The sequence below is a fragment of the Nesoenas mayeri genome (genome assembly GCF_963082525.1).
Source record: "Nesoenas mayeri genome assembly, chromosome: Z".
In the NCBI taxonomy this organism is placed as follows: domain Eukaryota; kingdom Metazoa; phylum Chordata; class Aves; order Columbiformes; family Columbidae; genus Nesoenas; species Nesoenas mayeri.
This window is the reverse complement of record NC_137542.1, coordinates 52,985,963-53,013,674: the sequence shown is the minus strand read 5'-3', so window position 1 is coordinate 53,013,674 and position 27,712 is coordinate 52,985,963. Positions and strand designations below refer to the sequence as shown.

At 38.3% G+C, this 27,712-nt stretch overlaps 1 protein-coding gene across 1 annotated transcript in view; it reads left to right on the top strand.

The window, feature by feature from the left end:
* Positions 1-27,712, top strand: part of ITGA2 (integrin subunit alpha 2) — a 67,118-nt gene that overhangs the window by 17,864 nt on the left and 21,542 nt on the right. Inside the window, exons 2-16 of the mRNA XM_080362430.1 lie at positions 1,335-1,458; positions 9,468-9,577; positions 11,057-11,148; positions 13,488-13,602; positions 13,996-14,123; positions 15,281-15,429; positions 16,511-16,661; positions 17,159-17,324; positions 18,566-18,639; positions 19,584-19,722; positions 21,711-21,856; positions 22,599-22,742; positions 24,874-25,077; positions 25,889-26,025; positions 27,484-27,623. Of these exons, the coding sequence (XP_080218556.1) occupies positions 1,335-1,458; positions 9,468-9,577; positions 11,057-11,148; positions 13,488-13,602; positions 13,996-14,123; positions 15,281-15,429; positions 16,511-16,661; positions 17,159-17,324; positions 18,566-18,639; positions 19,584-19,722; positions 21,711-21,856; positions 22,599-22,742; positions 24,874-25,077; positions 25,889-26,025; positions 27,484-27,623 (2,019 nt within the window). The remainder of the gene's footprint in view (positions 1-1,334; positions 1,459-9,467; positions 9,578-11,056; positions 11,149-13,487; positions 13,603-13,995; positions 14,124-15,280; positions 15,430-16,510; positions 16,662-17,158; positions 17,325-18,565; positions 18,640-19,583; positions 19,723-21,710; positions 21,857-22,598; positions 22,743-24,873; positions 25,078-25,888; positions 26,026-27,483; positions 27,624-27,712) is intronic.

The following is a 27,712-nucleotide window of genomic DNA, read 5'->3' as shown; positions in this document are numbered from 1 at the left end:
ACAGTTAGAATTTAAGCTTATGTTTTTAAGATGCCAAAGACTGGCACATCTTTCCTTAAAGGGTCCCTGATTTAAGGGATTATCAGGAAGGCTGCTACTTTACAACACAATGATTCATACTACATAACTAAAATACTCATTCTGTCTGGGTACACAAGAAGGGAGGGAAAGTGTGAGCGAGGTTGTTTAATCCATGAGCAACTTCATGAACTTGCCTCACCTGGGAACCTTGGGCAGTAGCTCCTCAGTGCAACTACAGGTCATGATTTCTTTGAGCTCTGCCATTTTTGGAGGGCTCTCAGGAGCCCTAAGGTGTTCTTCAGCTGGGCTGTAGCTTGTTCCTGGGATCTCACAATTGTCTCAGTCTTTCCACCTCCAAGCAGGGGAGAAGTTACCTGCTTCTGGCTATTAGGAGACTCTGTCCCTTTTCCTGCAGCTTCTCTAGAGGACGTTCTCCTAGATGTCCACCTACAGCTCTTGATAAGAAAGAAATCAGGTCCTTTGTGAAGGGGGAATGGGCCTCCATCCCCAGCAGACTCATAACACTTAGGACCTTGTCCCCAGCCTACACTGCCAGTTCCCCTCAAAATGTCATGGAGTGGCATAACCATATTCTTAGGCACGCCAAGTACCCAAGGAAAAGCAATTAATACCATGAACACAGCAAAATGGAGTTTCAGTGTTAAGTGTCATGATTTATTAATGCAGTTCTGTCTTGCATGTTTTTATTTGTAAGTTTTCTTGTTTGGACAACTGTTCAGATTGTTTGGACTGAAAACAAAGGCTTCTGGTGTGATAAGGAAATGACTCAAAAATGTAGGTTTTCTGATGTAGTAGACAATCTGATTTTTGTTCCAGGGCTTCAAACATTAAGTTGCAGATAGACACTAGAATACAAACAGTATTAGCAGTTGCAGTCAGTGCATTTTCTTTTTGATGTACCTCAGCAGGCCATTGATGTGCTTACTGTGCCATAAGCTGAACTTATGCCTTAAGGTAAAGGAGGATAACAGACCTCTGAATCATATTTCTTGTTCTCCTTGAACTAAACCGTTCCCCTTATTAATGCTGCAACTTTTGGTAAAACAAACAGCAAATGAGTCATTGATCTCTGCCCACAGTATTGTAACACGTGTAAAGAGTGCTAGACAGGCATTACACATGGGCAGGTGGGTACTATAGGGAGAAGGTGTTTTTTTTTTTCTTGCACGTGTCAAAGGCTTCATTTTATTTTCTTCTGTTGGGGGAGCTGGCACAGATGGAGAGCCTTCTTCCCTCGGATCAAAATTCTTCTTTAATTGCTTCTGTGATAATCATAATCTTTCTGTTAACAGGCATTCTTCATAACTGCTGTGAAGCCTACAATGTTGGGCTCCTAGAAGCAAAAATATTTTCTGGTCCACCAAGAGAGCAGTTTGGATACACAGTTCAACAGTTTATAAATGAACAAGGCAAATGGTAAGCAGTTTGAACAGCTTGTTATATATTCAGTTAAAATGTTAAGAAAAAAATGTTGCAACTCCTTTTTCTTTTCTAATTCTACATTTTGATTAAATGCATTCTGGTTCATTCCTTTATAAATTAGAGTTATCTTTTTACAATAAATACTTACGTTATTAAAACAAATGTTGAAACATCCTAATGGCTTTTTTTCCATTGCACAATGTCATCTGAGGTCTTTCCCTCTGTTAATCTTTTACTTTCATATCCAGTATATCAGTTCCCTCAGACTCACAATTTCTGTGAAATTTTAACTCTTATTTCATTCCTTCTTGTACCAATGGCATCTTTGTTACACATTACATATGTGTGTGATATTTTTCCGTTTTAACATTGTTGAGGTTAAAACATATTATTAGGGCTGAGAAATTCTAATTATTAATATTAAAATTAAGTGAACTTCAATTTATATTATTTTTGTGTCTGGTACAATATTATGTCTTCACTTCTCGAGGGACAGCATATTTCAACGTATATAATAACACAATCCTATCAAAGGCCTTGTATCCACTGCATCTCTTCAGCCATAAAATTAGATGTGAAATCCACTGTTGCTACAACATTGGGCTTGATGAGTAATTAGTAAAAATTTTTTTGTAGTGATGCTGGCTTCAAAAATAACTTTAAAATATTAACCAGAGTATGCCCATTTAGTGGAAAACACATTGTTTCCCTTTCTGCACCCTGAGTAACCCCAAAGCTTAAGTTGTTCGTCATGGCAAGGACTATATGCCTATAAATAGGTCAATGGTACTCAACTACTTTAAATGGTTACTTGTGTGTATATGGTTTTAAGTCTATAGTGGAAGGTCTCACAAGTTATATATATTATCATAAGCTAAGGCAATGTTTTGGTTGTGTCGTTCTCCATAGATTGAAACAGTGTCAGAACCAAAATAGCCATAAACTGGCATGTTTTCCTGAGTAAGTAACTGAACTTTTTTCAGTAAAAGAAAGATATCAAAATCTGAAACACATAGAAATGCATCTGAAAATGTATTTTACAGTTAGAGTTTGGAAAAGCCCATAAAAAACTGTTGAGCTAGCTGAAACATTTATGTGTAGCCCTGCACAAAGATGCCGTGCAGTTGCAACTGGTTGCATATACAAAGATGTAAGATTACCTAGATCTCTCTGCATCATTGGCATTACTGTGTTTACTGCCAGTGACCAGGAGGCAAAGTAAGAGGAGGGCAAAGCTCTATGCTCTGATCCAAGAGCTCGGTGTTTCCTCACCCACCCTTGGGTGGGCTCCCAACCTACCCTGTCTCCTTGCTTGATGTTGTGGTGCTTTCTCACTATGTTTCTGCCTGCTTTAATTATGTATTTAGTCACCCATAGATCAGAGCTCTTTTTTTAAAAAACTTCTGTGTAAAGCTAGTGAAGGAGAACAGGAATGTCTGCCTCAAGTGAACTGAATGCTTTGGCTTATACATGGAGAAATTATGTCTTGTGTTTTATTCTTGTCAGTTTTTCTATAAGCTTTCAACAGGAGCACTAAGTTCCAGACTCACCCAAGCTATTTATATTTTTATATTTTAATGTTTTATTTTTACTTCTGATATAAAAACTCCTCCACTACCACTTACTTGGATAATGTGTGGTGGGGATCAGGAAATAAAGTAGCTTTAGATTAACATTTCCTGTCTTCTCCCATTATGTGAATATTGTGAACCTGGAAAACTTCTCTGTATATAGGCACTTCGTCATTTGTTCATTCACTGTACGGTGTCTGACCATATCTCCAATAGTCAAGGGAATTTCATCAGCCCTTGTTGGCGTAACCATCATTTGTTTGAGACTCTTTTCAGTCTTCTTCTCAAGAAATCATTAGACAAGCTCAAAAAAAAAACCAAAACCACACAACAAAAACCAGCCAGTCATGGTTTACTCTCTTGTTCTTTTCATTTCTAGGCTATTTTCTTTTTCTCTGGACGATAGAGCTTTTTCTTGTGTGCACTATTTAAAAAACAAAAACAAAACCAAAAACCAGACCACTCAAGCTGTTCAGTAGAGTGGTTTTCCCCTATAAGCAATGCAGAGTCTGCAGTCCATGTGCGGAATGCTTGTTGACATGGCTGAAGTAGGAGCAAGATACACAGTCCAAGCTTCAGGATCAGTAAGATCAGGACGCTGCTTTCAGTCAGAGGGGAGTGTTTTTCACCATAGACTTTTATGAAGACACTGCCATTATGAAGCAAGAATGTGATGCACTTGAAAACTCTATTCAAGTACAGTGAGGCTGCTCACTGCGTCGAACACTGCTGGATGACACCTCTCTCAGAAGGAGAGATTGTCCAGAATCTGAGACCTACCAGAAATTTCATCACTTCTTAGACCTTGCTTCTGTTAATAAAATCACATGGTGCTCTGTAAAAAACAGCTTTGAAAATCCTCCTCAAAGAGCAGAAAGGAGAAATACAGAAAAAAACAGCAGATGTTATTTATATAATATTATTCAGCTATATTTCTGTGAGGTACATCTCCTGAGGCAGTAAGAGCTATAGAGAATGATTAAGAGAGGAAAATTTTTAGAACTGGACTGCCTGCAGCAGTATGTTATCAATTTTGCTTGGAGATGAGTTCAGAGAGAAGAAGAAAGACCATTCAACGAGGAGTGCAGGGCTATAGAGGGGGCTGGTATGTATTGGGAAGCCATGACACAAACCAGCAAGGGAGCCCTTTTTGTGTAGGGTCAGATGATCCAGGGTAATTGGACACTGGTCTGCTGTGCGTTGATGGGCATTGATGGCATGTGATGCTTGTAAATAAGGACAAACTTGCAAGTCAAGTACAGCTCAAGCTTTTCACAGTGTCTGTTGGGAATTTCAAAACAGGAGCTCTTTAATGAACTCAAGGAAAACTGTGAACACCAAAGAAACTCATCAATTAGAACAGTTTAGGCAATCCACCACACAAGTAATTACCTACAACAGAAACATCGTTCAGTTTATTCCCTGATTCTCCCTGTCATGAGATCATCCATATTTGAACCTTAAGCTGAGACCAAATTCTGTGTTATTTTTATAAACATAATCTTTTAGAAAGGTGAATTTTACCATGCCAAATTCATCTAGAACATGTGTGCCCTTAACAGCAGTAGTACGTTCTGCAAAGACAGCAGCAGTTAGTCCATGCTGTGATTTGTTTTTATATACCTCTCAGGTAAGGAAGATTGAATAGCTGTCAAAATGCTTTTTCATACCTATATGTGTCTTCAGTCTGTCGATACATCCTACAACAGAGCTAAAACCTCAGTCTGCCATTGAAGTACTGTTGGTATCAAGTTGCAGCCACTGGGCCCAGTTGCGTCCATGTGCTCAGGACTTGGAATTTTAAAATTTTTGTTTAGAATTTATGTTACAGGATTTTTATTTGTTAAAATATTTTGTTTCATTCCACATCACGTCAGTGATGACACCTTAATATGCACTGGCCTTACTGTTACATCACGTAATCACTGCACCACTGGTTTTAAAAATCATTGCATACTGCTCACTAGTCATCAAAATTGAGCAGCCTTTGTTCTCACGTAGTGTATTGCCTTGTCAGATCAATAAGATGCCAAAAAAGACCAATTTCTGTAGCAACTTTTCCTGAAATCAGTACATTTTCAAAGGCTTCTTATTTTAATGAGGAGGGTAATTTCTGCCAACTTTTTTTTTTTTTTCCCCCGAACAAAATGCTGCCGTTGTTACAGCTCCATCTTTTTAGTGCCAGCATCACTGCTAATACTGAGTTCTTTGCCTGCTTTTGCTTCCCCTGACTGCATGTCCTACAGTTTGCCTTTTTCCTGCTTGGAGAAGCAGCTCTGGCTTCTGGCTTCCAAGTCTTTTAAGTCTGTCAGTCAAACTCTCTTGCTATAGTTTGCTGTAGTTTTTGAAGTTATGAGCCTTCTGTTCAAAAGATCAGAAGTTTTAGATGGTGATAAGTGCTTTAGGGTGTGCAAAGAAGCCTCCATGAGAGTGAAGAGGTTTTTGGTCTTCATATATATTCATCATTTCCTGTAACTGAAAGGAAAAGCGCCAGATGATTTAAGAGGTCCTTTCTACTTTTGTTTTCCTATTTCCTATTAGCCATCTTTGTGTTTGAAAAAAAAACACACTAAAGAGCAAATGCATGAAAAGAAAAGAAAAAAAAAAAAGAAACCAGAAGACATAAAGCATGCTCTGACAACAGCTGGGAATTCAGCCCTTCACCATGAATTCTGATTTTGTTTTCTGCTACATCACACTTTGCAAGTTACTAGCTTTGTCATGGTGTAATTTCCCAGAAATAATTCCTGTTGCTCTTTGATCTACCACTCCTGCAGCCTGTGTGGCATGGCATTGCCGCTGAACTTTATTTGACTTCCTGTAGTTCATTGTTTTGTATACAGTGTTGTAGACTGTTTAAAGAGCTGAATAATAAAATCAGTGGCAATATTACATACTAATCACTATGGTATTGTGTAAAGACAATCTACAAGGACACATAAGGAAGTTTTTTAAAAATAAATATTTAAATCCTGGCTGAAAAACACCCTTAATTAATACACTATACATGACATAGTATATTTGGAAACAAGCATTTTCAAGTATTTTAGTACTCATTTCTTGCATTCTTCCCTGATACATTCTGTTTCACTCTGCTCCGTGTGCATCCTGTTTAATCACAGTAGAAAAATATTTTTGTAGTTAGCAGGATGCTAGCCAGATACTCTCTGGCTTTATTAACTTCTGATGTTTCAGAAAGATACACATGCATTTTCCCAGAGCAGTATTTTCTAACTCTCTACTGTAATGGTTTATGTTAATTTTTCAAAGACAAGTAGGACTTGCTGATTTCTAATATAGATTAAGGCTAGTATTAAGCTTAAGTAAGGCTCAGGATACAAGGGAATTAATAATTAAGTTATTTCCTAGGAACTTCATGGCTGGCAATTAAAAGTAGAGGGCTAGGCTGGGCAGGATTTTGTTAGTAACTTTTTCTCAGGTGACAGGTCGGCCTACTTAAATCAGCTAAAGGAAGGGATTTAATAGCTCTGTTCGTTTCTGAAAATCACAGTTATCGGCAATAGTCAGTTCTAAGTGTTACATTTTGTGTATGGAGTAGCATATACCTACCACATAATTATGGCATTGAGATTTATGGACAAGAAAGTCTAGTACAGCAAAGGGGAAGGCTGTATAATATCTTCCAGTGAAGTATGAGCAGTGTAAGCTAAAAACTAAATGAAAGACAAAATTAAGTTTGCTTTGGATACTGTTGGCATAGATTTAGATTTGGGTTTAAAATTAGAAGAGTTCATAATGTTTGGCTTGTATTTTTCTGGTTTTACCATGCAACAGCTACATGGTTAGTTTTAGGGCTAGCAAAAGCAGAATATATGTGTGAATATTAATTTCTAGAAGTTCATTGGCTATAAAGAGTGATGGTTCCTTAATATAAATAGATGCTTAGTATAATAGGTGCATAGTATAAATAGATGTTAAAGTTGGGGAAAACATGAGTTTCACAGCCCACATTACTGCTGAGCAGCATAAAGCCTATGGAGTGAGTGCAAATAGGCATGCTGAAAGGGAGAGAAGTGCTTTTTCTAAACTCTGTGAATGGTGTTTGTCTCTAGTTTATGCGAATAGCGAGGGTGAGGGTTGGAGTTAGACTTGGAGTTAGACTTGAATTTGGAGACAGCAAGTGTTCAAGCCCACTTCTCCTCCTCTCATTCTCACTCCGTTTGTGAGTGAAACTATGTGCTCTGGGCTTCAGGATAACCCTTAGCTACAGAGTGATGCCAGAGATTTACTGTGAGTTTTGTGACCAGGCGGGGTAGTGCAGGGGGTATTTCCAAGCTCCATTAAGGTCATTCCTTGAACAGTAGCTGTCCTCCTTCAGGGACTCTAAATTATATTTGCCTTCTGGAAAACTCAGAAAAAAACATAGAAATATTTATAAATTTACACAGTGCAACATTCAGCTTGACAGTTAATGCTGAAAAGCTATTCCAGTTTCAGATATTACACATGCATTACTGCCATCATTTTAAAAACTGTTTATTTTCCCACAAAAACTGTTAGCCTTTTCTCCCTAACATCAGCCCTGTTAACATTTCATAATTGCAAATAACTCCATAGTACCTAATGAGGGTGGAGACGGTAACACCTTATCTCCCTCTTGTCAATCACTATTGACCAGCTCCAGCCCTCTCTGTCACTGCAAGTGTTTGCAGGTCATATCTATCAGCACAGGACCGATGGAGTAGTTTCTCATGAGGTATGGTTATTTGCCCTGAGCTGTGGTGCTTCTGGTTTCCACTGTGGAAAAAAGGCTATATTCCTCAGAAAATAACAAGAAGATCACAGCTAGTGTAACATACACTGGTTTTATACATAGATGTATTTATATGAACCTGAACTGCAGGTTTAAAGATGCTAAAAGTACACAAAATCCTGTTCCTGCTGCCTGCATAATCACTGTTTTTCAACAAGGTAATTGAGAAGAAAGTGGGTGTATTTAAAGTATTCCTACATGCAGAAAGTAGAATCTGAAGTCACCCCCAACTGAACTGGTAAAACAGAATAACATTATACATGCTTTTAAGTTTGTGTTTAATTGAAGTGGAATAAACTAAAAAAAAAAATGCAGTTAGCAGTATTTTCTTTGAGAAAGCTAAAAAGGACTTTAACTTTTGCTTGTGCATCTAAAACTATGTATTTTTTTCAAAGCCATTTTATTCAAACTAGTTATAAAATTGCAGTGGTAAAATCAGATGATCCCTGGAAAGTTAATAAGATACATTACAATTGCTTTGAAACAGAATGATTTCATAAAGTGTGTTCTTTATATAGTGCAAGGTATTTGCATTAGCTACCTCCAAAGTTTTAAATTATGACCATTTTACTTTTAGCAATCTATTGACCAGGTGAAAAGAGATGGTTCCTTAAGAAACTCCATATTCTGTTCTGGGGTCCCATTGCTTGTCCTTTTACTGTCCTGTAAATGCATGAATTACTACCATGGACTGTTCTGTATGAAGGGAAAGTCATATTGCTGAGGGAGCAAATACCCACATTCCCTGCTTTCTAATGATTCATTTCATGTCTTGTATCCTTTGAGATCATCCTCCAATATTTGTGTTTTGCCTTACCCTTGTTTCACTGCTTGTTAAACTGTGTAAAGAATTGTCCTCCTCTACCAGCCCTACATGGCCCTGTACTGTCTGGTGGTTACACTCTCTTGAGTTGTGCTGAAAAATAGGTGCTCTTCATTCACCCAGGAGTGAACCAGTTTTGTGAAGGCTTTCGGATAAAAATTAAAGCGGTCTTGAGGAGCAGATATTGGAGGGGATGTTAGCAGATGAAGCAATGAGTCAGACGAAGCGTATCACAATGTATTGTAGGCATAAATTATCATAAGCCTTAACTTTCTTGTTTCAGATTAAATACTTCATGCAGAAAACTGTTATCACCTGCAATATTTTCTTTCTGACTCAGTGTTGTCAAGGTGTGGCAGTGTTCAAGCTCAGGCATAAGCATTTGGCTGTTCCTGAGCAGATCCTGTAGGAAATACTTCTTATCAGTTAAAAGAATAACTTCAAAGGAATCAGTTACCTGTTAACTCACAGGACAATGAATTTTTTGTCTCTCAATCCCAAATGTATATATTTCTAACTTTGCATGCATCTCTGCATATTAATATATTTGCTGTATTTCTTCTGACACTATGATATGTTGTCACAGAAACAACAATATATGTATTCAAATAAATGTCTAATCCCCAGAAGGTTCTTCACCAAAGTTGCCCCTGGTAAATCCAGTGTATAAATATGCAAATAAAGCTTTTGAACAGCTCTGGAGAAGACTCCTGAGTGCCTTAGGTGCTATATCTGGTAAAAGCCTCATTATCTCTTACCTACAGTGTGCTATGTGATAATGGTGCTGGACTTATCCAGTATCATTAAAGACCTAATGAAATTACTGTTACTTTAGGTTGTTGGTTGGTTCACCGTGGAGTGGCTATCCTGCTAACAGAACTGGAGATATCTATGCGTGTCCTGTTGGCACATCCAAAACCACATGTAAAAAATTGAATCTGCAAGGTAGGTTGTAACAAATAATGTCTTGCTATGATTGTTGAGTTTTTTCCTTGCTTTAGTACCAGGCTAATCTATTTTATGAAATCTTTTCTTATCTATCTACACAAGCACAGTCTCTGTCATGCTTATGTGTATGTGAGTGTGCTGCAAGGTTTCGCTGCCAGCTGCAGGTGAGACCTGTGTGTGTGTGGGTGAAGTAGGTGCCTGCCAGTGGAGTCAGGTTGGGCTGCAGTTCCCCAGCCAGTTGGTGCTGGCTGCTGGAGCCACTGGGGTCTCAACATCAGCTGCTGGAGCAATTTGGGTCTTTAACTTCCAGCTGTGGGGTGGGAACAGTTTGTGTCCCAAAACCAGCTGCTGGGGGCCAGAGCTCGGTGTCAGAGAGCTGGCAGCTGGAGTGGGACCATAGCCATCTGGTTGGGGTTTCCATGATGGTATGCCCAGGGGAACTTGCAGACATGAAGTGCGTGAGGGGCAGGTGTGCGTGTGAGCACAAGGAGCAAGCTGGGTGAGCTGGTGAGTAGGGGAGCCATGGTGCAGGCAGAGAGGCCATGTCATTATTTGGGGGATCTGCAAATGTGCATGTGCTTGTGAAGCCATAGTGTCGTGTGTGTGTTCCTGCAGTAGTGACCTCCTGCCTCCGCCAGTGCAGGAGGAGCACACCCCATACCTGGGCACTGCCTTGTCTTATGGCAGTGTGTGTGACCGGCACTGTCAGGGCCCTCTGTGTCTGTGCGTGGCTGTGCGTGTCTGTGCGTGTCTGTGCGTGTGTCTTGGATATGTGCTCAGTTTCACTACTGATGCCACGTCCCTCAGCCTGGGCAGAGGCCCCAGGTCCCCAGGCACTGGGCTGGGCTCCCAAGGCAAGGCAGGAGAGTCCTGGGCCAGAGCAGCTAGAGGAGGCCACCATGGTCTTAACATAACACTTGTTACATTCTCATTTTGAATAACAGTTAGTATATATAATATTATATGAAGTCTTTTCTGCCTCTTTGTTTGCAGACTGAATATAAAATGGATACTTTTGAATACAATAAAGATATGGGGCAGCAGAGCATGCTGAGATGCCTACTTTATGTTTATTTCTGGTGTGGCACCACTCCTTCTAGGTTTTTATCTAAAGCCTGATACTGGATCAGAGGAGTCTGGTGTCCTGAGGAATGTAACAGCAGCTGCTCAGCTGCAGCTACTCAGCCAGCCAAAAATACTCAATAGGTAGACCTTTTCTTCCTCTCTTTTGTCTTTGTCTCTCTTGAGGGCAGATACTCTAAATGGCTATATTTAATTAATGTCTATAGTTAATCATTAGCAAATTTTTGACAAAAATTAGCTTTTGTTGCTCTTGTCTCAGAATTGTATGCAGCCACTTGGAAAAGGTGTCTTAGATTCTGAAAAAACAAGCTTGCAGAAATGAATTCTAACTTACTAAATTGCTTCTACATATTATTTACTGTTCTGTTATTACTTGATCTCTTTTTATTTCAGCTTTAATAAATATTCCAAATGTGACTGAGATAAAGAAAGACATGAACCTTGGCTTGACTCTGAGACAGAACTCACAAACTGGAGGATTTTTGGTACGTATCAAAGACCTATTCAGTACACACCATGTGATTGCTTCCCACAGGTATTCTAAGTACAGGGCAGTCATTTCCACATGCTCATTACATTTTTCAGAGACATGCTTAGTCCTGTTGGAAAGGTGCTTAAGAATTTCACTGATGGTTAACAACTTTTTTCCGCATTTCTGAACTAAGTTCCTCTCAGTTTGTTCTTGTGGCAGTGCTGTGCCTTTAGTTGAAAAGAACAGCTCCCATCTCCCTACATGTGAACTCTCCCTTCTGTACTTAACACCCGACATCATTCTCCTTTTTTCTTTGTTTTGTGAAACAAAACCACAGGCTTTTGGCTGAAATGCACTTTTTTAACTATACCTCTCTCAAACATGGATGACATGAGTCTTTCCAGGGCACTATATAGTGCATTGGGTATTTCCGTGTCTCTACTGCAAGCACTTCTTGTCACATATCTTTAGGCCATGTTTGCTTTGCATGCTGGCTGCATGCTTATGGTCACCCTGCAGTCAGCCTGTGCCTGATTCATTTGCTCCTCACTCTTACACTCATTGCCTGCCAGTTTATGTCTGCATTTCCTAACATTAGTCCTTAAGGGCAAGTATACGCCCCTTTCTTACATTCCACTTTCCAAGTTCATTAGTTTTTGGTATGTGATCTGTCAGTTTTCCCCTGCGTTAATGATCCATCTTAAATTTATGACTGTAACAATTCTAGAACATTAGAAACATTTTGGTTTTTTTAAGGGAAGATCAGCAAAGTTTATTAGAACATTTCTATTTTATGGTCCAAGATTAACATCACAATTTTGAGTTACCACTAATACAGAGGAAGACTAGAACATAGATAAATGAGATTGATCTAAAAAGAAATTTAAGTTAAAAATAACTTTAAAGACTAGTAACTCTCCTCCCCTCCAGCTTCATAGTTGTTGATATAGATAATTTATTTTGTACCTCTCACCTGTGTAAATATCCATCTTTTCCAGTAAATCTAATCATGCCCCATGTAGCAGCTAAAAAGACCACTTGTCTCAAGATCAGATAATGTAGATATACTTCCTTTCTCTTGTCTAGAAAATCTGCCATCTTGTCAAATATCCTAGGGTAGTTTGATGTCGTCTACCAGCAGTAAACCAGTGTATGATGTAGCTCATTTTCCATTTACTTTTGCCTTTAATTATCTTTATTCAGTAATCTTGAGAAAAAGGTAATAATGCTCTTCACTGTCTCTTCTTGTCCTGAATAGATATGTTCCATTTTATCTTGTCCAGGCTCCCTCTAGTGGACAGGGCAATCAGAAAGTATGTGTCGTTAAGTTTCCATTTATTTCAGAACTGTTGAGCAAAGGTTATGTAGAGGTTATGTTTTTGCCTTGAGTTCCTAACATTATTTTCTTTTGAAAAGAAAACCCCTGCTCCGCCCTGCCCAACCCCCCCCCCCCCCCCCCCCCCCCCCCCCAATATCCTCAAGGTGAAATACTGTCTCAGCATCTGGTTTTTTTTATCTAGGTACTTCTCTAAAAATTGTTCTAATATCAAAGATGTAGCTGTCATGCAACCAGCTGGTTGATCCACCTGAAACCTTTTCTTTTTATAGAGATAATTTTCAGTGAAGATGCAAGATTCTTTTCCCCAGAAGGCAAAGAAACATGTAGCTGAGGGGTATGTGAGGCCAGGGCCACACTTGTTTTAACTGCAGCTAAATAAGGTCATACATACTGTGAAGCTGCACCCTTACTGGAGGTGATGGTGAAGTTTAACTTGTAAATATTTTAGCAAAGTGAATTTTCTTTGCGAACGAGGCTTCTCAAATTAATAAATGTGTGTGTGTGAGCACTGATCACAAAACTCTTCCGTCTGCTCACACTACCAGTAGTTATCGGAGGTAACCAGAAGAGAAGCACTCTGCATGTTTGCAGCGACATGCACGCTCATGGCTCTGATGCCACCTCCTGGTTAGTGGAAATACTTCTCTGCATGCTCATAAGCGATGTACAAATACCAACCCTAGTTTTAAACCAATAGTTTGTAGAGTAGGTAGTTTAAAACAGCACAGATTTTTTTGCAGACTGAGCCATGCTCCCTAGATATTGTAGCTGTGCATGGTCTGGAGGGGCTAGCTTGGCAGAGGCCCTAGAATGATAATGAATAAAAAATCCTTTTAGTGAGGAAGTCTATCTGAGGGGTTACACATTGTCACCATTATTATAAGGGATTTGGCCTGATAACCCAACATGGCTTTTCTGACCCTGTATGCCTGTAGTCCTGCTTATTGTGCTTTTGTGTATGGATACGGTGAGACCAGTATTTGTTATAGTTTCTTTTGTTGTTATTTTTAAAGACTTGTGGTCCTTTGTGGGCACAGCAGTGTGGAAGCCAATACTATGCAACAGGAGTCTGTTCTGAAATCAGTCCAAGTTTCCAGATCGTAAGAAGCTTTTCTCCTGCTGTTCAAAGTAAGGCAATGTGTGCAAAATAGATTCAATTTAAATATATCTATATATATATAAAGGGAAATCAAGATATGTGTTGGGGACTCTTAATTTGTGATTTTTTTTTTTAATGTATGTGCAAACTGCAAAGTTCCATGATTCACATGTAGGGACTGACAAATCATGATCCAATGCTGATATGAATATGGATTCACTCCTCTGAATTCAGAAGCATTGCACCAGAACATGTTCAAAATCAGCACCTGCTTCTATTGAGGCTGCATTCTGGCAAAACTTTCCTGATCTGAAGTGTTGCCTGTATGAGACCTAAATGTGCACCTCTGGATTTAGCCACAGAGTTGTAGGCATATTGAGACTGAAAGTTCATTTAATCTCCACTTCTTATTTTTGTTTTAGAGTGCTCCTCTGTCATAGATGTTGTGGTGGTTTGTGATGAGTCAAACAGCATTTATCCCTGGGATGCTGTGCGGGCATTTTTGAAAAAATTTGTACAAGGCTTAGACATAGGCCTCAACAAAACCCAGGTAAGTCAAGGACATCTTTGAGAAAGACCAAAGTAAAAAGAAAAAAAAAAAAAAAAAAAAGATGGGTTTTATTAGTAATTTTAAGGGAAAACAAGTGTGCTTTAGCATAACTACATGACCTCCTCCAAAGCCACAAATTATGCAGTTTCCTGTATCTTTCAGTATTGAGGTTTTTATCCCACAGCTAACCTATTTGAAAAGGGATTATTAGTTTGATTCAAAGCATAAACCGACTGAAATCGAGGTCTGGGTTATATCTAGTGGCATCAGATCTCTTTCATGTGTTAAGTGTACAAGGGATTAAAATGTGTAGCCTGTGAAGGTGTGGAAAAAGTAGAGCAGATTTTTTTAATGGGCTTTTTATATGGCTCTTATTTTCCAACTGCTGGGTCTTTAAAATAGGAGTTTTTCACGCTGGTTGCTATCTGATCTTTGAGTTCTTTTTTCATTTGAATTTGGTTATGGTAAGGAAAATTTTATTGCTTTTTTTAAAAAACATCTTGTCTTTACAATTGTCCATTTTCCATAAACAGTTCTGAGAACAAAGACTGGGGCACTGGAAATCTTTCTCCCAAAGGCTGCCTTCTTCCATGGGCAACTTTGGAATGAGGTGCTTAAAAGCTAGACTTCCTGCTCAGTCCTTTCTGAACCTCACCTTTAGCATCTTCTCTTTTTTTCTTTCATACTAAATGTACATCTTAGCATATGTCTCTAGCTTCATCTGTATTAAAAATAAATAGGGTTTGCAGTGCTGCAAGTAACTAACCTTTTGGATTTCCTTAGAACAGATAAAATTGAAGTGCTATCAGCTTGTATAATTTTTGCAGTTTTATCATTCTTCCCAGAGCTCCCTGTGTTATTGCTATCCATCAGCTCTTCCAAAAGTAACCAAGCACACATTTAATGCCTACTGTTTCAGATAGTTTGCATTAACATATTGTAGTCCATAATAAATTATAAAAGGTGCAAGAGCATTTTAGCTTTCTTTGCTTTCCAAAAGTGTTAATATTAATTGTTTTTATGTATGTTGAAATAAAATTATAACCCTATGTGCATCTGCAGATCTTTTACTCCAATGTGTCAAATATGTAAGCATCATGATTCTATGTCACTGATTGTAATGCATGATAATCTAACATAATTTCTTTATTGCATAGGTGGGTTTAATTCAGTATGCTAATGATCCCCGTGTAGTGTTCAACTTAAATACATATCAAACAAAGGAGGAGGTTGTTAAAGCAATGGAGGGAACGTATCAGAAGGGAGGAGATCTAACTAATACTTTCAAAGCCATTGACAATGCAAGGTAAAACACATTGATGATTACTGCACAACTATTATAACTTACCTTACAAAGCAATGGACACATCCTGAATTTCATTCCCACTGGGAGTGCACATTCTTGGAGCCTCTGAGGTTCTCAGTGCCTGGCAGCATCTGTCAGGTACATTTACAGTGCCCCATGCAGAACAGTAGATGGATATGTAAACTGAACTTGCTGAAAATCATGTCTTTAACCGTTGGGTTAACCGCTACACTAAAGTAGTTCTGGTACCCAACAGAATTGTTCGGGCTGTCACAGATATCTAACTGTGACAGTGCATCAAACACCGTGGACAAGCTCTCGGGAAAGATATAAAACAGTTAAAAGAAGTGGATTCAGTGGGACCGGTAACATTTGTGTTTGCAGGCCAGGCTTTGGTTTATTGCAGAGAGGAGGAAATCTCTTGCTGTTGTCAGTTTGTCACTGCAGCACTGGCAGCATAAAAAAATAGGAAAAACTTAAAACTGTGTACTCTGATTCTGAATACATATATAGACCATATCTGTTTCTCAATAGGAAGATGCTATTTTGTAGTTGAATCAAGGACAGGACTCTAGGCCAAAGTACATGTTGAATCAAATGGTCTTGAAAATCCTTTTTAAGAACAGCCTTAACCTTCAATGGAGTCAATATTTCCAGTAGTATTGAGAAACCTATTATTAATACTTTTCCCCTTTTGTTTGAACTTGGGAAAGGCAATTCCTGGGTAATCTGGTGTTACAAAATGTTAATAGTTCTGACAAAAAAAAAAATTGTACAAAAAATGTTGTTTTCCCTGGAACATACGTTTCTAGCAGAAATACTACCCAGTTCTACTTGGTCTTGTTTTGTTTTGCCTTTTTTCTACTTCCATTATTACACTTCTGATGACTCTTTGAGCAGTGCTTTTAGAAGTTATCAAGTGCATAATTGAAAGTTCTTATTGCAGATTGTTAATTTCCAAATAAAAAGCACTACAGATGCACCTTGTTCCAAGACAGTGATGGACATATTCATTACAGTATGTATACCAAATTCCATCCATTACAAATTGACATCTGATAAATCCAATATTTTATAACAGACATTATGCCTTCTCACCTGAATCAGGAGGACGTCTGACAGCCACAAAAGTAATGGTTGTTGTGACGGATGGTGAATCACACGATGGTTCCAACTTGAAAACAGTGATAGGTAAATGCAATGAAGACAATATAACCAGATTTGGCATTGCTGTAAGTAATACTATAATTATATATATCACTCCAATTTTTGAAAGATCATTTTGTTGTTTATGTATGGAAGTGCATGTCATATATAGAGAGAGAGGTAGAGATAGAGATAGAGATAGAGATAGAGATAGAGATAGAGATAGAGATAGATATGAAAAAGCTGTATATAATGCATGCATTGTTACACTGGTGAGACTGAAACTAGGTGAAATTAATCTGTATTAAATACTGAAATACTGGTATTACACTGGCTGAAAATGCAAAACCAGTATTACTTGAGCAACTTGAGTGGTTTTCTCCTTTGTCTCTCTCCTTTGGTTTATGTATTTTTCTGAACTGAATTGTGCCTTGTATAGGAATATAGTCAGAGAAGTAATTCAGTATTATGAATGAAGGTAATTTTTTTATATGTGTAAAATATTTACTCAAATAATACAGAAGAAAATAGAGTGACACCATGATTTCCTTCACATTTCTTATCATGTTCTTTTTTACCCAAGGTTTTGGGATACTTAATCAGGAATGAACTTGATACTAAAAACCTAATTAAAGAAATCAAAGGAATTGCTAGTCATCCAACAGAGAAGTATTTCTTTAATGTGTCATCTGAGGCTGCACTACTAGAAGAAGCAGGAACACTTGGAGAGCGCATTTTTAGTATAGAAGGTAAAATACTCAATGATTCTGAAAAAAAAGGTCAGATCACCCCAGTTGATGAGCTAAGGATTTTATTTAGCTTCACCTTAGTGTGAAGCTTTCACCTACTGTGAAAACGAGAGGCAGCTGGAGCTGTGGGCTGTTCCCCAGGAGGGCTCTGACTTGCACAGGTGTTCCCGTAGCTACCTCACCCCTAGTGAGCCTGAGCTTCAAGTTAGTTTCTGCGGGTTGCAGGAAATATCACCCAGTTGCTGAAAAATTCAGTCAAGTTCTGGGCTTCAGGCATCCACTGAGGGCTTGTCCATTTGTGTCTAAATGTATCTGGAGCTATTGCCACTGGAGGAGTAAATCTATCTTCATGCTTGTCAGATTCACCTGTGTTTTTTCTGCTAATGCTAAGCAGCTGTGATTTTTAAAAGCAAATTGGAGGACTAGGTTACTGATTACAGAACAGAAAAGCTACAGTAATGCAATTTGTGTGGCGTCTACCAGGCTCTATCTCTAGCATTGCCCATAGTCCTCTGTTTACTGTTTGGAGAAAGGTCCTTTTGAGGCAACTCAGAGGCACTTCATACCCATGAAAGCCGGCTTTTTAAAGTCAAATTTAGACCATCCTTGGGAGACTTGTGACCTGTTCTCAGCCTTCCCTAAGGAGCCTTTCAAGGCTGCAACCTTCCTGTGCTCAGGGTGAAATCTTCTCTCCTTTTTCACCTCCTCCGTCTATTCTTTACCAGGCCCACACTGCCAGTCAAGTCAAGAGTGGGTTGGGTGAGTTCCCCCTCTTGGGTTTTTGGTACACCCATTGAATTCCAGTTAGCTGACTCTCATCCATCTAGCTTAGGAGGTATTCCTACATGTCACAGTATTTTCCAGGACAAATACAACGGTTTTATTAGTCTTATATGATAATAAATACGCATTTGAAAGTTGTGAAATACGGTTGTTAACGCTGCTGATTTCAGTCTATTATTATATTAGTGCTTCCTAGGAAACATAAAAGGACATTAGCCACAGTGACAATAATGTGCAGACTGATCCAAGTCATTTTTTATCACCGTCTTTCACCTTCTTTTGGAAAAGACTTGTAGCATCATGACTCCATCTTACCAATTTGCCATTAAATCCTCGAAATATTCAGTTTATTAACTCTCAGATTTCTGTTGTTTGTAAAAAAGCACTCAGAGGAAGCAATATTGAATCTCTCGTGTGGTTCTGTAGGATTAACCATATAAAAATGTTTGTTTTACCAGGTACAGATCAAGGTGATACATTCCAAATGGAAATGTCACAGGTGGGCTTCAGTGCGTATTACTCACAAAAAAAGGTATGTGAATTTAATTATTTAATGATACAAATAGCTGTAATTACATAGATGTGAATGCTTAAAAGTGCAATGAAATAAGAGTAATGAAACACAATGACCGATGTTAAGAATTTTTTACAAGCAAGAGAATGTCAGATTATTGCCTTTTTTTATTTGAATACGGAAAAAAAATACTTCTAATAGATGCTGTTTTAATTTACCAAGCACTTGAAGCTAGGAAATAGCAAAAGTTAAGAAATATTTGGGATTTTCTTCAGGAAAATTACACCTGCTATTTTTACTGCAGTTTTCTATAACAGTATCTCAGTTCAGTAAAGGATTTTAATAATGTGAATAATTTCAGCTATGTTTCTTTTATGTGTACAAGTCTAAGATAAAGTATTTCTGTATTAAGTGTTCTCTGTAATCTGTATTAATTTGCATATTAGATTCAACTGTTCTCTCAAGGACTTCTCTTTAAAATACACTTAAACAATGAAATTTAATATGTTTCCATCAGCTTTTGTGTGCTACTCTCATTGCTACTTCTTTTAGCAAAAAGGGGGCTTTAGATATTTCTTACAGTTTTGTTTGTCTGATCCTCAGTCTGCTGAGAATCATGAGTGAATAAAAGCATAGGTTTTGCAAGCCCATCCCCAGGGTGAACAGGTTTAGGAAATTATCACAGTGCTTAAATAAACCCTTTTTATCTGGAGTTGGGGTGCCCGTGGAGCTAAAGCTTTATCCTCTCGCAGTACAGGGGTGCTAATCCCTTTTAATAGGGCAATAAAGACCTGCAGGTAAGTGATAACTGTAAGCAACTCCAGTCAACTGCTTGTGGTCATTAGACTGTACATCACTGCTTTAAACACAGTTGTGTAGTAAATTACACCTGGTAACTTCAGCATTACTCACACTTTTTTCTGAAACAGGTAGCACTAAAATGTTGATTTTTATTTCTAAAGGACGTTCTGCTCTTGGGTGCTGTTGGGGCCTATGACTGGAGCGGAACAATAGTTCAAGAGTCTTCAGGCAGAGTCACCACCTTTCCAAGCCATGTGTTTGAGAAAATTCTACAGGACAGAAATCATAGTTCATACCTAGGTAAGAGGCTGAAATACAAATCTCAAAATGTATCAAACCTTTATTAAGATATTACAGAACTTGGGAAATTCTGGTCTAGCCAGACTCCTGTTTAGAACTGATTTGAGAATATGAAAATAATTTTAGATCTAAAAAGATTGTATTTACTGGTCATCAATTAAATTAAGTCTTTATTCTGTTTTTAAAACTTTACTCTTATCACTGTGGTAAGCTGAAAAAAAAAATTGGTCTTTGTCTCAGAGACATAAGAATTCATGGGATTTGAAAAAGCTGCTTAGTATATTGTACTGATCATTATGGGTACCTTCTGTTTTAATATTTGTATCTATTTCCCCAATTACATGTGGACAAGAAGCTGATTAACTTGCTGTCATTTCATCTGTGCTCCTTTTTGGCCTTTTCCAGTTCAGTTGATAGTTTTAGGAATATTGCTGTAGTTCAACAGAGGTGTTATTTATAACCCTCATATATTTTTATGACAAATATTTTTGTGACCCCATAAACCCACTCAGTTTGTCTTATTCATTAAAACGTTTTCTGTAAACCTACAACATGCCTGCTTTTCTAATTCATCCTTGAATAATGCTGGTACATTTAGCACCTATGACTTTCTTATCCTTGAAGTTATTTAATGAGATCATATTTTTGCAACTGATGTGCTCTTTTCTCCATGGCTTAGCGTTACTTGCGTCCAACACAATGAATAAATCTAAACCTAACCTAATGACCAGTAGGTCTTTTGCAAGTGTTACCTTTTCAGACGTTCTAGTCTTCCCTTTTCTAGAATAATTCTTAAAAGGTGGTCATTTCCTTTCAACACTTCACAATGAGGCACTTTCTAGATTATTGGCCATAATCTTTTTGGAGCAAACAATGTTGTTGCCTTTTCTGTCACTTCACTTCCATTCCCTTCTGTCCCCCGCAAAGAGCTCTCCGTATCAGGTCTCTCTCACCAGTCTGGGGGAGCCCAAGCTAAAAGGCTGCTGGCACTTCACAGCTTGCTAGATTGGCCCCTGTTTTGCACTACACCCTTTCACTTCAAATGGCTGTATGGTGTATTAATTAGGAACAGGAGGCCTTAACTTGCAGAATAAAATCTTAGTTTGTTGTTGCTCATTGAACTTCTAATCTGTAATGGTTTTCTCTCCCTAGAAAAACAGTGACTGAAGAGAAATCTGAATTAGACTGGTACATGTGATGACCAAGGCATAATGCTTTTAGACTGTACGGCTCGCATTGTCCCACAGCTTGCTAAAGACCTGGATATTCTGCTAGTTCAGCTTAAACTATGGTCTTTATAAATAATTATTTTGGTTTCCTCTGTTAAAAAAAATTTGCTGTAATTAAACTGCAGAAATGTAAATTATGTAGCAATGCTTGCTTTATAGTGCTAATACATTTAAAATATTTGCAGGTATTAAAAGATGTTTCCTGAAAGCAAATAATGATAGAATAATGGGAATGAGGATTAAAATGTTCAAGGCAAGTTGAATCAGCCTAAGCCCTTCAGCTGACAAGCTATTATATATATAGCCTGTTGCAGTCAGCCAGTACACTGGGCTGCGGTTTGGTGAGCTGTGGGAAAATGCACTGCAAGCTTTGCAGAAGCTAGGTGTTCCTTCCCAGTTTGAAGGCTGGCCCAAATTTTCATCTCATGTTTCTTTGCATTTCTTCATTCCAAGAATACTCTTTACACTCTTTTTCCTGTCGCCTTCACAAGCATGGCATTTTTGTGGTCTGTGTTTTAGCGAATAGGCTGAACTATTGTCCATGCTATTCTACAAACCTGCTTCAACTTGATCTGTCATTGTTCTCTCCAGAAGATGATTGCAAATTTTATGAATATGTGACAACTTCCCGTCTGGAAGGACCATTCTCTGTGGCTAACGTACCAGATTGACTCATCCTCTGTGCCTTTATGGATAACGAAGTGACAACTTGCAGTGAATGGACTCTCCCACATGTTAAATGTTGGCTTCTCTCCCCAGGTTATTCAGTTGCTGTTCTCTCAACTCAGAGCTCTGTCTATTTTGTTGCTGGCGCACCAAGATCCAACTACACTGGCAGAGTAGTGGTTTATGATGTTGACAGTGATGGTAACATCACAATTGTCCAGTCCCAGAGAGGCGAGCAGGCACGTATATTTTGGTCATGAATGCAGATTTTGCAGACATCTGTTTTTATTGACACAGCAGTAAATTGCAATGCATTTGTTCTGAAAATTCCTTTTTTTTTTTTTTTTTCCAATGCATTTGGAATCCACTTGAACCTTTCTCTGCCACTAGGCTATTTCAATGAGGTTAACTGTAACTCTTAAACAGTATTTTAGGAAGTCATCCAGTTAGTGGTAAAAGGTAATATACAAAGCTAATTAAAGTATCATTCTGTCAACACTTGAATTGGGAGAGCATCGCGGGGGCTCCACTCTGCCTGAGAAGTTGTGAAGTAGATGAGATCAAAAGAGACATTTGGATGTTCATTCTCTTTTCTCCATTTGGAAAAGAGCAGCAAGTTAGGAATGGTTTAGGTTTTGTTTGTTTATAGGACAAATCTGAGAGTAAATCAGATATTGGGTAGTTTAATGTACCAAATTTTATACATAAATAATATACCTCCCATAGCTTATTCTCTGTTCCCATTCTTGTTGACAAGTGGGACAGCTATACAAGCAGCTGCTGGGCAGAAACAGTAGACACCTGATAAGGACATGAATTCTTCAAACACTGGAGTATGTTATATAGTTATTTCATTACAAAGAGCAGTTTCATTCATTAGTATTGAACAATGCCTGGATGTAACTTTTCTGAGTACGGTGCTAAAGCATTATGCTTTACAAAATCCACAAACAAATATGACTCTCTTATTGCTGATTTCAGATTGGCTCCTACTTTGGCAGTGTGGTCTGTTCATTAGATGTTAACAGGGATTCTGTGACAGATGTGCTGCTCGTCGGTGCACCAATGTTTATGAATGACCTGAAGAAAGAAGAAGGGAGAGTGTACATGTTTTCCATCACAAAGGTAAGAATGGCACTGTAGCAGATCCGGTATCAGCTTCCTGCTTCTCCATCCGTGATGAGTGCTGATTTTTTCATTTGCAGCTGGAGGGATTTATTTTTATTCCATGGACTGCAGTTTTACCATGGAAAAAGCAGTCCAAACTGCAGTAGTGCTTAGCGGCAGTGTCTGTTCTGTTAAATCGTAGAGTGATCAGAAGAGTGATCCCTGGCCCCACAGCGAACTGGCACGGCAGACTTGCTTTAGCTGGCATCGCTTAGGGCAAGCTTCTTTCAAAGCAGACTGGCCACATGCATGCTAAAAAGCCTTTGGCCCTAGACTCATCAGGGCCTCTGAGTCACTATTGAGTGTATGTTTTTCAAAGCGTTTGAAGTATTTCAAGTGGCTTTTTTGTAAGGAAAAACAGAGGATGTTCTTTCTGTGGGTGTGGCATAAGGGCAGGCATAAATGGTGCCAAGGCTGCCTGGTTAGAGGGCTGCAGGCAGAGCCTTTCCCAGTGCAATCTCATCCATTCTGCTTTTCAGGAGCAGCTGCAAACTTTCCCCATAACTGGTTGTGCATGTAAGCTGGGAATGAGCCAGCTGGAACAGACTAAAGTGGAGTCACTGTGCAAGTTAGGAGATGAGCACTGTCAGGGGCCTGCTGCTCTAGGTGGCTCCCTGGTCCTGGTTTTGGCACTGGCACTAGGCACTGTACACAAATACAGCAGAAGGTGGGCCATTTCTCTGAAAAACTTAGCTCAAGGCTTTTGCTAATTAATTGTTTGCCATTTGCTTTTGGCAAATCTGTCCAACACCTGACCGTATTCCCAAAACAGTTCTAATAAATTATCTTCTGACAGTTTTCTGTATTGTTTCACAGACGGTCACACTGGATGGTTGCTATTATTCATGTTGTCTCCTTCGTTAGTGAAGCTGTGTTGTCTAGTGCATGACCGACTGTGTTTTTTATTCAGACCTATAGTGGGTCTTTTCAGAATATCTGTATTAATATTCTTGAAGCCTCTAGTACTTTTGAACTGTCTCTTGATCACTGGATGTCTATATATGCAAAGCAAATTAATGCCTGCCATCCATCAGAGATAATAGAACATGGCCTTTTTACTAGGTAAATTCCAATCAAATAAATAGAGAGGAAAGACCATCCTCTTCAGCAGCAGCTCATAGCCAGGTCATCCTGGAGCAACAGGAAACTGTACCCTAAGGCAATTTCGAGGTAGATGAAGGTGCTGAAAGCATTACTGCTAGCAGCTGACTTCAGTCTTAGTGACTGTGGAATTAGACATGAAATACAGAAGAACAGAAAAACGAAGGATTTTTTTTTATGTTTTGAAGACTGAATAAGTTGGAAAACTGTCTTTACAACATTTAGTCTTTGTCAAATGTTAGGTTTAAAATTATTTACAAGTTAAGAATAATAAAAGAATGATTTTTTTTTTTTTCTTTTTAAAGAACCTGTATTTGTGCAACTTGTCCATGTTGTGCAAATAATACTTTTCTAGCCATTTTTAATAAATAACTTGGCTGGTATTTCTAAAATTTTAAGCACAGCATGGTAACTGAGGTTAACGATGAGAACAATGTTTGCCAGTGTTGAATTAAAGCTAGTGTAAATGTGATTATTTAACTATAAAGATTTCCAATCTTTGTTTCTCCATGGGCACTGGAGAGGTCAGGAGTTTAGCATTTGGACACATGTTTTTTGCGTTAGTTCAGTTAGGAAATTCCATTTCTGTTTCAAAGAATTATGTCCAGTTACATAATTTCCATTCCCTCTGCATAAAAACTGGTAATCCAAAACTGGAAACTGTATTTTTCAATGTATTGTGAAACTTTCAGAACAGTCAGATGAGGACAGTGAGAGCATTTAAGCTTCATACATATGGTTATATTTGCTGTTAGTGCTTTGCATAGCATGCTTTAATTTTGCTGTGTAATGCTTGCCAAGACTCTGAGACATAATGCAAACTGAATGGGCAATACAATGGGGAAGGAATTCAGGGTTGAGGAGTCCAAGGGGAATGTATTGCCAAACAAAAACAAAAAAACAATGCACATAGATACTACTTCTATGTCTAATGTAGTGCAATGATAGCTGTATTTTAGCTTTTTCTTCTTTTTTCTTTTTTTTAAAGGGAATTTTGGATCAACAAGAACTCTTGGAAGGTCCACAGGGGTCAGAAAATGCTCGCTTTGGATCAGCTATCGCAACACTTGCAGACATTGATTTGGATGGCTTTAATGATGTTGTAATAGGTGCACCACTGGAAAACCAAAACTCTGGAGCAATTTACATTTACAATGGATTTCAAAAGACTATACGTACAAAATATTCTCAGGTAATTAACTTTGTTGCATAATGCTGTACTCAGTGCCTTTAGATCTGCTAGAGATAAATAGGGGGATTTTCTATTTTTTTAATTTGTTACTGTTTCATCCTCTTAAAGGAGCACTTTTATTCTCATGGCTTATTTCAAGTTTTATGCCTCTCCTTACTTCAGCTGTCAGCATGCCCTCGTTGGTGTTGTGGTGCTTATAACTGAAGCATAAAGAGGAAAAGAACTTGCAAGATGCTCCATGTGAGGCTCTTAAAATTTTTGGTGGCTGCATATGAAGTCAGCTAATTCCCTATATATTTTTTGACACCCATTATTCAGGTTTTTCATGTTGATGTACAGCAATGAAAATTAGATTAATCCCAGCTCTGTAAATTATAAATATGTAGTATTAAAGGAAAATACTTTAATACAGTGGGCTTTGCATATCCTATATGCTAATAGAATGGTAATTTTATTGCCACTTTTCCTGCAGACTTTCTGATTGCAGAAAGTATTTGCTAGAAGTCCTATTATGCTTCCTGTTCTTTGAGTTGCTTAGTGTGAGATGGAAAAAGTTTCTGGTAAGTACTAGCTGGCATACAGCAGTCAGTTAGTTGATCTTCTCCCAAGACAGAAAAATCTAGTCCATTGTCTGTTCCAACAGGGGAGGAAAAAGTGCTTAAAAGCATCTGAGAAAACATCCACAAAAGCATTTTGTTTAAACAATACATTGCATATACAGGGAATATTAGTGAAAATCCATTGCTTAGGCTGCTATCTACAGACTTAAGCATGCTTGTGGCAAACTCAGTAACCAAACTCTCTTTCCCAGAAAATTTTAGGATCTGATTCTGCTTTTGGAAAACAGCTCCAGTTCTTTGGAAGATCAGTAGATGGCCATAGAGACTTAAATGACGATGACATTACTGACGTATCAGTTGGTGCTGATGGAAATGTGATTCTGCTATGGTTGGTAAACTCTTTTAGAAAGGAAACACTTAATGATTCAGATGAAAGTTGAGCATTTAGTTAATTAAACAGCAAAACAAACCAAAAAAGCTCTTTCATTTCATGTGTTCAGAGCTAACACACTTCTTGCCTCATGGCTGCTGTCATAGCTAGCTGAAAAATGGCATTAGACTAAACCTCTTTTAAGCACATATCACAAAACCATCAAAAGCCAAGGCAGCATGGTGGGCAGAGCCAAGGTGTGCAGGGGGAAGCAGGTGGTGGGGGCTGCCAGGAGGGACCCAGGTGGGGATGGAGAGGCCAGGAGACACCCTGCCTGCTGCTGCTGTGCAGGCACATGGTCCAGAGGAAAGGGGCAGCAGCAGGGAGTGGGGGTTGCTTGTGAGTATTTGTAACAGCAGGTTGTACTTCAATAGCCACAGTATAGTTTTGATAGCTGAGTCTAAGACAGATGAAACCAGTTCTCACACAAACTGCATGACCTTCACTGGCTGGTAGGCTGATCTGGGGGAGAGTTGTCCTGCAGGGTAAGAGCAGAGAGCTGTCAAAGAGAGTGGGCACCTCTATCTGGCAAGAAACTCATCTTTTCTGGCATATGGCAATGTGAGTATTTCTACAAAACAAAGGAAAAAAAGCTTTACAGAAACCAAATCTTCTGCTTCCCTAAGTACTGTGAGCTTTTCACTACTTTGAGGAGCTAAGTTAAAATGCATCTTGCTTTTCTATCTTTTGCCTGAGGCTCCCCATTGTAACAAGAAAAACATCACTAAACTGCTACTTATTTCATAATGAAACAAGATTATTAACAATAAATGGTCATTTGGGGGCTTTGACCCACAATAGAACTGATGCTGGTGGTGGTGGCAGTTGCATTAAAGAAAATTATGCTCCCTTGGAGTATCAGCTTTTATTTAGATGTGATTAACGAAATTGCTCATTTTTCTTTCACTCTGGCATTTGGTCTGATTAACAAGTTTCACTTTTGATTAAAGTGTTTGTTTTTATGTTCAGGATTCCTTTGAAACTGTTTTTCAAAATCTTGATTAATTACATGAAAGTGTTTTTTTTCTGAAAAATAAGAATAGTAATTAAAATGAAGAATTACTCTCCTGTGCCTTCTCAGAGAAGCTCAGTAAATTCCTTAAAGGAGCAGAAGGTTACTTATTGAAAAAACAGGACAAAGGCTTCATTCTCTGTTACTTTAAGGAAAGGATTAGAGCATTATTATAACAACATTGATTATCCATTGATTTGACATGATAAATTATTTATTGTCATAACTGTATCAACAAATTCACTTACATGCAAAGAAAAATAATTTTACCTGTGCCATTAAAAAATGTTTACATTGAGAAACAAGAAAATCAATATTACTTTTAAAGACAGTAACAGACGACAGCTTCTGCATTACCCAGTGCTCTTGTAAAATCCCATGTACCTTTTAAAAATATTTTTCAGGTCACGAAGCATTGCAAATGTGTCCATAATTGCCTCATTTAAACCTGAGAAAATCAGTCTCCTGAACAAGAACACAGAAATAACTGTCAAAATATGTTTTGGGGCTACATTTAGACCTGCTAAGAGAAATAATCAAGTGGGTAAGAGTATTTCAATGATTTGTCTTTTATTCATTTCTTCAGAAGTCCATTATTCAAATGAGTTGTGGAAATTCTAAAGATATATTAGA